Source organism: Spermophilus citellus (assembly GCF_964194105.1).
Source record: "Spermophilus citellus genome assembly, chromosome: 4".
NCBI lineage: Eukaryota > Metazoa > Chordata > Mammalia > Rodentia > Sciuridae > Spermophilus > Spermophilus citellus.
The window spans coordinates 113,732,709-113,745,540 of NC_138185.1; the positions used below are offsets into that span (position 1 = coordinate 113,732,709).

General features: G+C 39.3%; 1 protein-coding gene across 5 annotated transcripts in view; it reads right to left on the bottom strand.

The window, feature by feature from the left end:
* MAP2K5 (mitogen-activated protein kinase kinase 5) overlaps positions 1–12,832 on the bottom strand; it is a 239,809-nt gene that overhangs the window by 210,181 nt on the left and 16,796 nt on the right. For all 5 annotated transcript variants that reach the window (XM_081290299.1, XM_081290300.1, XM_081290301.1 and 2 more), the window contains one exon: positions 9,157–9,224. In XM_081290299.1, coding sequence (XP_081146425.1) covers positions 9,157–9,224 — 68 coding nt within the window. The remainder of the gene's footprint in view (positions 1–9,156; positions 9,225–12,832) is intronic.

Consider the following 12,832-nt stretch of genomic DNA (forward strand, 5'->3'; position numbering starts at 1 on the left):
CAGAGATAAAACAACTCTCACCCTCTGAACAGCTGTGTGTTAGGCTCAGCACTTCATACTTATGTTCATCCATTCAATTTCTCACACCCCTGTGCATTCTAGGAGTACCATCTCTTCCACTTAACAGATAAAACAAAAGGTTTACCAGTAAATAAAGAAAAATGCTCTCAGCAAACAAAATACATGTTTACTATTTGAGAGTTAAAAAAACAGGTAATCTCCTATTTCTCATTCCTCAAACATTGAACTAAATAAATGGGACTGCTAGGTAGGCTGCTGACTTTGTCACTTGTGCCCTGTGTGGATTCAGCCCTGTGCCCTGGCTGGGGACACAGCACAAAGCCATCTGCACAGATGGTGACATCCGACTGTCTTTGGTGCCCCCAGCCTTCCACCCACCTCTCCAACCACTGCTCTCAGCTTCCTGTGAGTGGCCCTCTGCCCAGCTCTCCTTTAAGTGCAAAGCTCCCCATGGTCCTTCACCAACCTTTTCTTCTCATTACATACTCTCCTTGAGTTACTTCCGCCACTTCAAAGGTTTCAATTACCAAAGGAGTCATTGAGACTAATTAGGAGCTGATGAATCACAAATCTTTATTTCCAGCCCAGATTTCTCTCCTAAGATTTGGAACATACCCCATTGGTTGTCTTGAGCCTCCTCCAAAGCAATAGATCCCAAATTAAATTCCCTGCCTTCCCCTCCCCTCCCTCAACCCTAAGGGGTCTTCTGCTGTCTGGGTTTGCTATGTAAGCCCAGTTTTCCAAACCATAAATCAAAGTAATTCAGATCATCTCTTTCCTTCTCTCCACATTCCATCACCAGGCTTATTAACATCACATCCTCGCCACTTCCCAAATCTATTACCTTCTCAACAGTCCTGTGGCCACCACTGTCTTTCACATAAAACAGCCCCCTAAATAGCTTCTGTGCTTCAAATTTACTCCCCCAAGCCACCTTCTAGAGAAAAGGAATGTGGCCCTGTCATTTCCCGTACCCTCAAGCTAAGGCCCTCCAAGATCTGACCCACCTCCCTCCCCACCATCCAAATAGACTGAATCTTGCAGGCAGCTCCAGACATCCAATACTGCTAAGCCTTCAAGCATACTGTTCCCTGTGAGAGGAGCACCCTTCCTAGTTGAGAAGCCTCCTCTGTCCCCAAAGCTAGATTGGGTGGGCCTTTGTGCTCACGGAGCACCTACTGCCTAAGCATACTGCATCATTTATCACTCTGCCTGATAATGATGAGTTTTCTAGTCCCCTCATACTGGTCTCCGTTTCCTCTCTGGGACTCTCCCAACAACCCTGAGGAAGGCACGAACTATGTGCTCACAGTGCCCCACCACCCAGCAGAGCGCTTGGCGGAGTGCCGCCATCTAGTGAACACTGCTCTTAGGAAACTGGCTATACACAGGTGAGTGAGCAAATCAGCAAGCAAGTGAGCTCAGGCCCAGGCCTCAGTTCACTAGTCATGTAGACCTAGAGAAAGGCACAGAGTTGTGCCTCAGTATCCTCAGTTATAAAAATGGGAAAAACACCCACCTTGCTCACCTTATAAAGGTATAAAGAAGGTCAAAATTAAAAGAGCTGATAAATGGGATGCCTTCTTACAAAAGTCCTTGAAACAGGGCACAGTGCCCTGAATCTCCCATCTCCAAGCAGGAGCACCTAGAAGCAAAGTGTTCATGATGACAGGGGGATGTGGAAATCACTAAACGAGATCACTGGAAATGTTTGGACCAAGTATAGAGGTAATTTTAACTAACTGGCTTATTGAGGTTGAGTCTGTATCCCCTACCTTGTACATAATCACTACAGTATTATGAATAATAAAATACAGTAGTGGGGTATCAAGAGGAAGACTGCCTGTTTCTCTTTTGGAAACTCTCAAGAGCAGGACCTTGTCTTGTATATTTTATTATCTCACAAGGCAGAGGTATTAACCTGGGATCTATATGGGCTTTAGGAGATCCTAAAAGCTCAGACTGTATGTGTGATGTTGCCTTATGTGGATTTTCTTGGAAAAGATTAAAGAAGTTCCCTCAGATTTTCAAAAAGGACGTGTCTCCAAAACCTTTGGAGACCACTGCTGTCGAGTGCCCAGCATGCAGCAGGTGCTGCACAGGCCTTCCCAGGGAGGAAGTGTGCAGACAGCAACTGCTCTCACTGGCCAACCTTTGAACTCACTCACAAAGGACTCATCAGGCCCTGTTAGTGTTCTTCCCTACATTCATAAGGGGAGAAGTTCCTAAATTTCTCCTTAACACATCTTCTAACAGACAACATAATTGGTGGAGTTTTTTCATTGATGAGGAATACGCACACTGGATTTTTCCCACTAATGATAAAATTTTCAAATTCCTCTCTTGTCAATGCTGCAAGCATACCCCATTATATGTAGCTCAGTCAGTAATTACAGCAATAATCAATAAACTAACCAACTATTTGCAGTCCATAGTTAATTTATTAGTTTCCCAGTGAAGAATCCAACAATGTTAACTCTGTCAAACAGGCCACAAATTCGATTACCACACTCCTTAGACATGTCATCAGCTTATGCCTTCTCTCAATCACTTCTTATGCTTTACAGTAAGAGGCTTTTCCTCTGTGATGCTGACCTCTCACAAAACACATAACTGCCCCAGTAGTCAAAAATACATGAAGCCAATCTAGTTTGCACACCGAATCAGTGGTTACATTTCCTCACCTGGCTTCAGGTCTCCCAGTTCCCTAATAATTACTGTCCTGCCTCCGGGAGACGACAGTGTGCACAGCTCTTCTTTAACTGACTCCAGACCAAGGGCCCACATGTGGCCATGGACTGAATACATGATGAGAAGGAATATCACAAAGAATGTCTTCCAGTGAAAAGGTCAACAGGGAACAACTCTGGGGCCTGTTGTATAATCTACTGTTACTGGATAAATATATTTATTAATGATTTAAAGTGAAAATGACAGCAAGTTGGCCAAGTTTAATGACAACACTATTTGTTTCAGATAGTAAAACCATAAAGGACTTTTGGGAGCTCCAGATGGTCTTAATAGAAGTTGGGCAGCCAACAGCAGATGAAATTCAACTTGGCTAAGTTTAAGGTAATGTGCATTGGCAGTAGGAGTTTAAATTTGTATACAGCAATGGGTCCAGAACTTCTGGGATCCTCTCCCGATGAGGCTTGAGGAAGCTTTCCAGGGTCCTCACCATGATTAACCTGCGGCAATGTCTACACTGACCTTTCACCTAATTTCTAGGCTGCTGGGATTCTACAATTCTTCTAATGATGATGTTTAAACAGTAGCTTCAGGGAACCTGCCACTTAAATAAAGCAGGACCATGAGGCCAGGGAGACAGCAGACGGAGCAGGACTTTCCTTTATAAACAGGCTGCACAGAGCCCTCCACAGAGATGGAGCTAAACTGAGAGCAGAGCCAAAGATGACAAAATACTGGTGGTTCAAAGCTCCTGTTCCAGTAGTCCTGAATGTCCTGGTGCATGAAGGCTGGGACGTGACTCTGCTTTTCCTTTGCTTCCAAAAGCTGCCTAATAAATCACTTGTTAAGGCAAATCTGAGTATGCTTCTGCGCCACACCACCAAGCATACTCCAACATATTTCACAATGGGAGCTGAAAATGGGATGCTGCCTTTTTATCACTATTCTAAAGGCATCCAAGGCTCCCGAAAGACACAGAGAAGAAGATTAAAATATCTGCCTCTGAAAACAAGGATAAGAAAACAAAACAAAACTTAACTTATGGCTTGGTACATGCTGTTATTTGAGTAAATAAACTGAATAATTTTCAAAACAGATTCTTTGCTTCAGTTTCCCTTTCTTGCTCTTTTGATCATTTGTCTGCCCTGCCTGAGGAATACACTGTATCATCAGCTGTTCAGGTGTATTCAGGAAATTAGGGACTCACCACTCACTGAAGGCCGAACTGATTTTGTTACCTCACAGTAAGTTCAAATATGGCCCTATTTAATATGGGGTAGACATAAAAGCACCATGTAAAAAACGAGAGTACAACCTTTTAGCTCTTTGAAGAAGATCCTAGGGTTGTTAAACATTCAGCTCCTAAATGGGCAACAAATTTTGTGGTAAAACTCAGCCCTGTCAGTAAGAACAAGATTTGTAAAACTTCAGAAGCCCGTAGACTATTTTTGGCATTCTTGTTTAAATTCGGGTGCACTGGCATTCTAGTAAAAAGCATATTTCTTACCACAAGGAAAAAAAGGGAGCATTTGCAAAGCTTCTTCAGTGAAACTTTAGTAGATACCAAAACAAAAACCTGACTTAAAATAGGCAGCTTGAAGTCGCTGGGAACATGTGCCCAGGTCTCCTGTTAACTAGCCAAGTGGCCTCCAACCCACCTCTGAATCTGATCTCAGTTGCACTCAATGTACCTTAAAATCAAAGAGATAGACAGGACCTTTAAGGTTCCCTTCCAACTCTACCTGAGTAACTGCTTGATTTTAGAGGCAATCTCCAAGTTATGCATACTAGGAAAAAGCTAATCACAGCCCTATTTACAAGATGCTCCACAGGTCACAACTACTTTCCCCTTGTGGTACCCAGGGTCTAACAAGGTACTCTATGGTCAAGTATACCAAAGGGAATACTTAAACTTCATTAAAACACAAGGTCTCTGCCATAATGGGAAACATTACAGTAAAACTCATCCCATACTCTCTGGCAATGTGGGAAAATAGTATAAACAGAGAATGGGCAAAATGAAGAAAATTATTCTTATTAATACTATGCTCCATTCATACAGGCCTCTCAGCATCCACAGAATCAGGTGCAAAAACAAGCCCTTACTAGACACAGGATTTAGCAGAAACAAATGTGAATATATCTATCAAAGCAAGATGCTGAATTCTTCAATGAATGATCACCCACAAAAAGAGGTCAGCATTAAAATAACCCCCTCCTAGAAGTGGGCCTCAACAGTACTACCAGACAACAAAAGTGAACTGCTAGAAAGGGAAAAGCAGCATACCATTTTCAATGTTTCTAAAAAATGAGAGGGGGAATAAGCACAACAACAACAAAATTTAAACTACATTAAAGGAATATTTAACAGGGTCCTTTAAATAATTAGCAATGATCAGGTATTTAGTTTTCAGAATATGTAGGTTGTGTGTATTTTTTTCTAATAAAGCATTTCAAATTCTAATTAAAAAAATACTTTATGGAGGAATTAAAAAGATACAATGGTGTCAGAGGAAAAGCCAGGATCCCAGAAGTGGAATATTCTAACAACATAACTTACAAGAAACTACGCTATAAAAACAGATTGTTGATTAACACAAACTCATAACAAAACGCAGAAAGCTCTCACAATGGCGCTGCAATAACACTTGGCTGCTGAATTCTTTCAATACATTAAATATCTCCTTGGAGACCAAATTACTTTACATTTTCTTAAAAGACAATTTATTATAGCTTTGTTTTCTTCTCATTATCTCTTAAAAATATATTGAATGAAGTAAAGAATACAACTTGTAAATAACTTACATAAAATGGTACTAATGTGTGACAACTGACTTTGGTTTAATATGTAGGTTATTATTTAACAGCGCACAACAACCTATTGGTCATGACAAATCCTTACTACTACAATATTCCACATGTCACATGTATCAAAAACCACTGTATGCCATTATTATAGCACTCATAAAATTAACAGCCTCAGGCAGCTAGCGATTTAAATAATTGATAAGTTTTCAATTAAAAAGGCAACATTTTCAAGTCTAATACAAAAACCTATTTAAATTACTGATAAAAACTTACACTTGTGTTGGCCCAAAGACAGAAAATGCTTACATGGGAGGGAGGGGTAATTTAGCAAGTTTTAACTCAGATGTTGCAATTTTTTCCCCCAATTCTTATACAAAGATCTAGGCTGTGTATTCACTTAACCTTTGTAATCAAAGGAAAAGAATGATTAGAGGACTAATGGTAAAAATGTCCCTACTTTTGCTTTTCCTCATTTGGCTTTTAAATAAATACTAAGGTGACCACAATTGAATACCATATGAAAATCTAAGCTGCTTCATTTTTTTACAATAAAAAGATGGTCCTCCATCAGTATCTTCCCTATGCCACTACACCAAATCCTGCAATCAAACTTGCTCAGAGCCAAACTGAAGCGAAAAAACAAAGACCAATGCAAAATTTTAATAACAGGTTAATAATCATGAGACCCTCTCACCAAAATCTACTGTAAAATTAGATACAAATGGTTTTTTTTTTATGGCAAAACTGAATCCCAAAGGAATTTCCAACCATAGGAACCAAAACAGACCAAAATGATAGCCAGCCCATGTGGTTTGTGCTTTCTAAACACTCTTTACCTTTTGAATGCTTGTTGAGAGCCTGACTCTCCCTAAACAAAGAGTATGTGATGGCAGGGGCAACAAGTAGTGGAGGAGAAGAAAATCCATTTAAGTTTTAAATGACTTAAAACATGTTCTCTCTCAGCAATATTTTCAATTCACTTCAAAATATTTTGCTGAGTGGTGGAGTACTGCCTAGTATATACAAGGCCGTGGGTTCAATTTTAAGAACCACAAAAAGTAAAAACTTATTTTTTTCCCCCACTGAAACAGCATCAAAAAAATCAGAGCTTTACCTTAATACATTAAAATTTGAGAATGGGGCTCAGGTTCCCACCTATGAATTTTTGTTAGGTGAATTAGTGAGAAAACTCTGATCCAATCAGTCAGACCACAATCTACCAACCAGTGACAATTCATGATAAAGTTTTCAATCATCCACAGAAAAATAAGAAAAAACAAGAATCAAGTAGTGAGTGGTACATAAAACTAATATTCACTTTAATGAAATTATCACTGTTATTTGTGAGATTACACCCTGCCCACTGTTTTACTCTTTAAATTACTACCACTATTTTTCTTTGCTAATAAAATAATGGTAACAGAGAATTTTTATTAGTTTACTTATTTCATTAGTGTTTCTATTTGGCAAAATTAAAAGTTACTGTGCCTGTCTGTCCCCTAACCTGAAAATGAGAAATTTATTGATTCATGAAAGCCAAACATTTGGGGATGAGTGAACTGGATGATCTCTTTTTAGACTAAAAAGTACCTATTAAGAAATCTTGGGAACTTCTAAATTTAAGGACCTGTAATGTAAGTTTGTGTGATCATGACTAATATTTTTCTACAACACAAAATAATTAAACATTCCATTTGAAAAAATAACCAGAAGTTCTAAGGACTATTTTGTTCAGATACTATAGCTAAGGTATTATATAAACACAAATTACTTGGAATTTAATAATGGTGATAAATTTTTTTAAAAACCCAGTATGAATTTGCAAGATCGTGGACAGGAGAGAGGCAGTGGAAACACATGAGTGAGTGCAGGCGTTAGGAGAGGCTGGACTTAAATTCAGTATTTCTAAACTAGTCCTGAGACTTTGGGCATGTCTCTCAATCACAGTTTCCTCATTTACAAAACATGGAATGTAGTATCTATCTCAGAGTGATTATTAAATTAAAAAAAGGAAGAAGAAGAAGAAACAACAACTCGGGCATTTAATTTACATAGCATGCACTCAGAGAGGGAAATGATTATTATTATCCCTATGATCACACTTACCAACATTTTTCAAAAAGCACAATTAGTTATGATCTTCTAAAAAGGATGTTATCTCTTACGGGTGGGTATGCTGAATACATAATGAAAACATATTGATGTCTGTTCTCTGTCAAGGATGTGAGAAAAATAGAACCCATCTGTGTGTGTGTTTTCTAAAAATAAGAATGTCCCATTCCCAGGAGAGTTAGCCAATCTATCAATACTAGTGCTAGACCTTTCTGAAGACAATCCTACTCTGCCTTTCAAGTACTGATGAGTTCAGCTCTAAATTCTCAGTACACAAAGACTCCCACATAAGTTAATGGGAAGTCAATGGGAAATTGACTTTTCCTACTCGGTGCTGGTTGGAATGCAACGCTCTGTTAATCATGCCATCCTTCTTGTTCTCTTTCCTCCTACCCTAAATTAAAACTATTGGCGGAAACCCATACAGATAGTTTACAGTTTTCATTACAATGAAACAATGTCCTGGTTGAAGCTGAAGTCTATCAGAAACCTACAACCTAACTGTTGGCTATGATTAGATTCTCAAGGAAAAGCAAGGGCCCCATTCCATTCTACCAAGATACCACTTTGCATTTCTACAGAACTTTTAACTTTTCAAAGGGCTTTCACATCTATTATCCCATTTGATCACTACAATGACCCTGTGCAGTAGAAAGGACAAGTATTATTATCTGCAATTGATAGATGAGGCAACTACAGCACTGAAAGGTTAAGTGATCTGCCTGAGGCCAGGAAGCCAGCACAGAGCCTGATCTCCCACTCAATACTCTCCAAACCACTGGAAAAGATTTTGGTAAACAGATTCCAAACTTAGATAAAATAAAATAAAACTTGAGATGAAAGCTCAAATCGGAGCTCAGGAAAGCTATGTCTCTTCATCATCATTGAATTTTTCAAGCTCTAGAAATGTGCCCTTTTCTCTTTCTTATTTATTTCAGTCCCAGACAAGTATTAATACAAATGTTCACAGAGATTTGAAATACAAAAAAAATTCATTTCAGGATATATTCACATCTCTTTGATTCAGTAAGTAACCCTGTGGTTTGTTTTGGGGTGTGGGTAGGAGGATGGGTTGTGCATAAAATAATGGAGAATACATCTTTAAATCCTGTATCCATATTAAGCCTGCAGCTACATTATAACTATAGTCTGGAAGGGTGAAAGAGATCTCCAGTTGAAAGTAGATTTTGAAAAATTTTTAGAGCCCAGGGGTTCATTTTTAATGAGCCGTTACTTTAAGTACTGCATAAAAAATACAGGAAATTGATAGTCCATTTAGTCTGCACCATACCTAATGCAAAAGTCATTAAGATGCATTATTCTTAATGTTCATGATATGATCAGTAAGTGTCTTTTGAAAAGAAATGCCCTCAACTTTCACGTAAGGAAATCTGAAAACCTTATCTATTATGTGGAAAAATATTATGGCAATTGTGATCTACTTACATGTCTTCACTATGACCAAGAAACAGCAAGCTCGATCACATTAACAGTTTTAACAACAATCCTCATTTGTAATGCACTTACATATGACAGCATGGCCTTCATTTCTTCATCACTTCTCACTGTAATTCTATCACCATCTTCATCTTCATCTGTTTAAAAAGAAACATAATGCTAGCGGTAAGATGTGCATTCTTTTAATGTATAAAAACCATGCTGGATGGGAAAATAATACAATTGGTTTTTGATAACATGATACCCAAACCCTTAACACCAGAATTTTTTAAGATGTTAGGATTATTAGCTTTTAGTTTGGTTTGGTTTAGAACATAATTAGAATCTCAAAAAAGAACTAAAATTTAGGGACATTTGAAAATCAAAATACTGTTCATATCATTCATGACCTAGGTCCAGGTTAAAGTAAATATAACTGGAGTATGACACAACAGGTTTGTTTGGGAGAATTTTTAAAACCAAAGAAAGGGGCTGGGGACGTGGCTCAAGCAGTAGCACGCTCGCCTGGCATTCGTGCAACCCGGGTTTGATCCTCAGCACCACATACAAACAAAGATGTTGTGTCTGCCAAAAACTAAAAAATAAATATTAAAAAAAAAAGAAAGGCCAGTCTTGTTCTAAAACTGGTACTTTATTTCCCAAATGGCATCCTATTCTTTTCTATTTCTTCCTGTTGCTCAAGTCATCTACCACATCCCAACAGCATAATTAAAATAGCTAACATTTACTGAACACTATTACACGGGAGGCACCATAATTTGTACTTCACACGCAATACTGCCTTAAAACCTCAGCACAACCCTCTGATGTGGACATCACCATTATGTTCATTCCCTTTTTACAAAAGAGGAGCCTGGGGCCTGGTGTAAGGTTAACTCGCAAAGCAACTCCAACCCAGGTCTCCCCACCTCCCATCCTGCCTATCAGTGCTCTCTTTCCAGTTGCATTTTTGTTAGGTACTCTCTATCAAAGGCAGCAGTAATCGGGAGTTACATTATTTTGAAATAGGCTTACCAGTCCTAAGACTAGTGGATAATAAGACTCAACAAAATTCATAACCAGAATGTGTACTTTGAATCAGATCTTCAAGGACACCTCATCAGAAATGTTATTACTTCAATAACTGTCTTAAAGTAGTTTTGACAAATTTCTTCAAAAACTGCTTTAAGAACCTAAAGATAAACCATGTGCGAATATCAAACCTCATTTTTAACCCAAAATCAAATTGGTGGTCTGATTACCTACCCACACCATCTGCCAGCTGTACCCAGAATGGCTTGTGGCTATTTCTAAATATTTAGCTAGATACTTCTTGTGTCTGGAAATAAAAATTTGTCAATAGTGAGGATACCTGACAGTCTATGTGGCAGACTCTAAATGCATAGTTGAAAGAAAAACACTAAAAACATACTTAAGCAATACACTTAGCCTCCCAAGGTGACAAGTAGGAAGGGGCAGGCTCTGGGCAGGACACCTCAGCTCTGGGGCACTACCTAAACAATAAGCATCATTATTTTGTTACTGCTGTTCACTCCTTAGCACGCAATTACTGATTTGATCAGAGGCAGAGATGCACCAATCCCAAGCCAGGCAAACCAGATATCTCTCCCCAAGAAATGAGGACACTTTTAAGAAGAACAGGCTGGTTCAGTTCAAATCCTGCATCCTCCTCCCTCACACATCTGCAGTCCACCCTCCTGTCCAGCCACAGTTCAGATGATGTCCCCTTGCCTGGTGACCAGGCCATGGGCACCTTGGGAAGGAGTCTGTGCTTTCTTTCAATTAACCTACTGCCAAGCAAAATGCTACTACTCCCTGTCCCCTCAGTAGCCAACATGTGACAACGTGATGGAAAGCAGCACTCAGCCAGCCCCACTCATTGACCAAGCCAACAGCTCCCACACAGGTCTTCTTTCCAAAGCATTTGCTTCTGGATCCTGGATCCTGGTTCATTCTGCACATTTCCCCCAACTAAATGAGAATCAGTATTATCAGTCACTCTGTCTAAATAGGTGTTATCAAGAGCCACTACTGGTATTCCACCAGCAGGGACCACCTGTTCTCAGGGTAAAGGGCACACACTGGACTCTTCCAGTAAGGAAGAAGGCAAATTCCCACCGACTCTCCTGGGGGACGTTACACACATAAAGTGCAACACAGGAACCCAGCACTTTTTCTTTCTTTCATTTTCGGTACAGACTCTCTAGGGGCAAACTGAGAGAGGGTCATTCTAGCTATAAAAACAGAAGAAAAGAGCTTCGTACAGGTTCTAGAGACTAACATTATCAAGGCTAAGTTGAAAGTTTTCTTTCAAATAGAGAAGACAAAAGGAAAAAACAGTTACAATGTAAAAGAGTATAATGTTATATATCATCATTATCACACATGACAGCACTTTACACTTTTGCTTTAAAACCAGGTCAGACACTGTTTGTTCCAGCCTGAAGGAAGCAGTTTTTTTATACATCTCATTTCTGCACAAGAACTAGCTATAGCAATCATGGTCACAAAGGGACTGCTTATATTCAAACTTCAATACACACAAGACCTCAGTAAGGTACTGTTTGCATGGGGAGTTGCATAGAGTTTAGTAAACAGGCAAAAAAACCTTTTTACAGCTTTTAAAGAGAGGGCACAAATTCCAAAAATATCATTTAAATCACAATCTCTCTAAATCAAGATGAGAGGGAGAGAGTTCTTTTAAGTTCCAAAGTCAGCCTCAAGTAACTAAGGCTACTTAAGATAAAATATTCTGGAGTTCTAGACTTCTACGAAATCCCCTGAGGGATTATTACAGTGGGGAAAAATTAAAAACACCTGAGGGAAGTGGGCTAGGAGAATAATGTCTTGCAGAGCAATTCCACAGAAAGGAGCTATGAGACAATGCTTTGCTGCCAACCTAGCAGAGTTGGTGCTGCCCGGAAGGGTCTGACTCCAAGGGGAAGACTGTATGCAGGCTGAAGGGAGCATTCCAATAAGGCCTGGGGATAAAATAGGGCTTCTGTGACCCAGTGCTTGACAGCTCTTAGGAGTTAACAGGTGACACAAATTTATGTGGGTCTTGGTTTTTTTTGGGGGGCTGCCTGTTTCACTTTTGAAAACCTGTGCTTAGTTGCCTAATTAAGACTGAGACTCCTGGTTCTTGTCAAATAAGAGACTAAGGTAGAAAAATAACCACTCCCTTGAGAAGACTAGTGTTTTGGGCCAAAAGGCAAAATCAAAACTGTCTCTGACCCCTGGCAGCCAAAGTGCAAAGCATTCACCTTACAAAGTGAGAATGCACTTTTCTCTAAAGACACCTGAGTGCAGGGCAAGAAAGCAGAAATACATTCCGAGCAAGGCAGTTCGACAGTAACCAAAAATACTTTTCTAAATAAAAAAGTTAGACATATGTAACACATCCAGCAAATGTTCTGGCTATTGGCCTATCAAACTGGGTTAGCTATAAAAATTACACTAGCTGAAACTATAAATCATAAAAACTTAGTAAAATGGCACAAAGAGTGTCGACATAAATGTGCTGGTGAAGAACACCAGAAAAGTAGTGGTACTAAGTGGAAAGAAGCAGAAAAATAATTTGAACTCTTTCTGTCTTATACATGAAGGTTCTTTGCCATCTGACCAAAAAAGCATTACTGGATATAACCAAGAAATGGGGGGGGGGTGGAAATAGGGGGAGGACAGATCTGACACACTGGTTCACAATGAGAATTCCAGGCTTCTCTAGTTGCCTGGAGCATAGTAA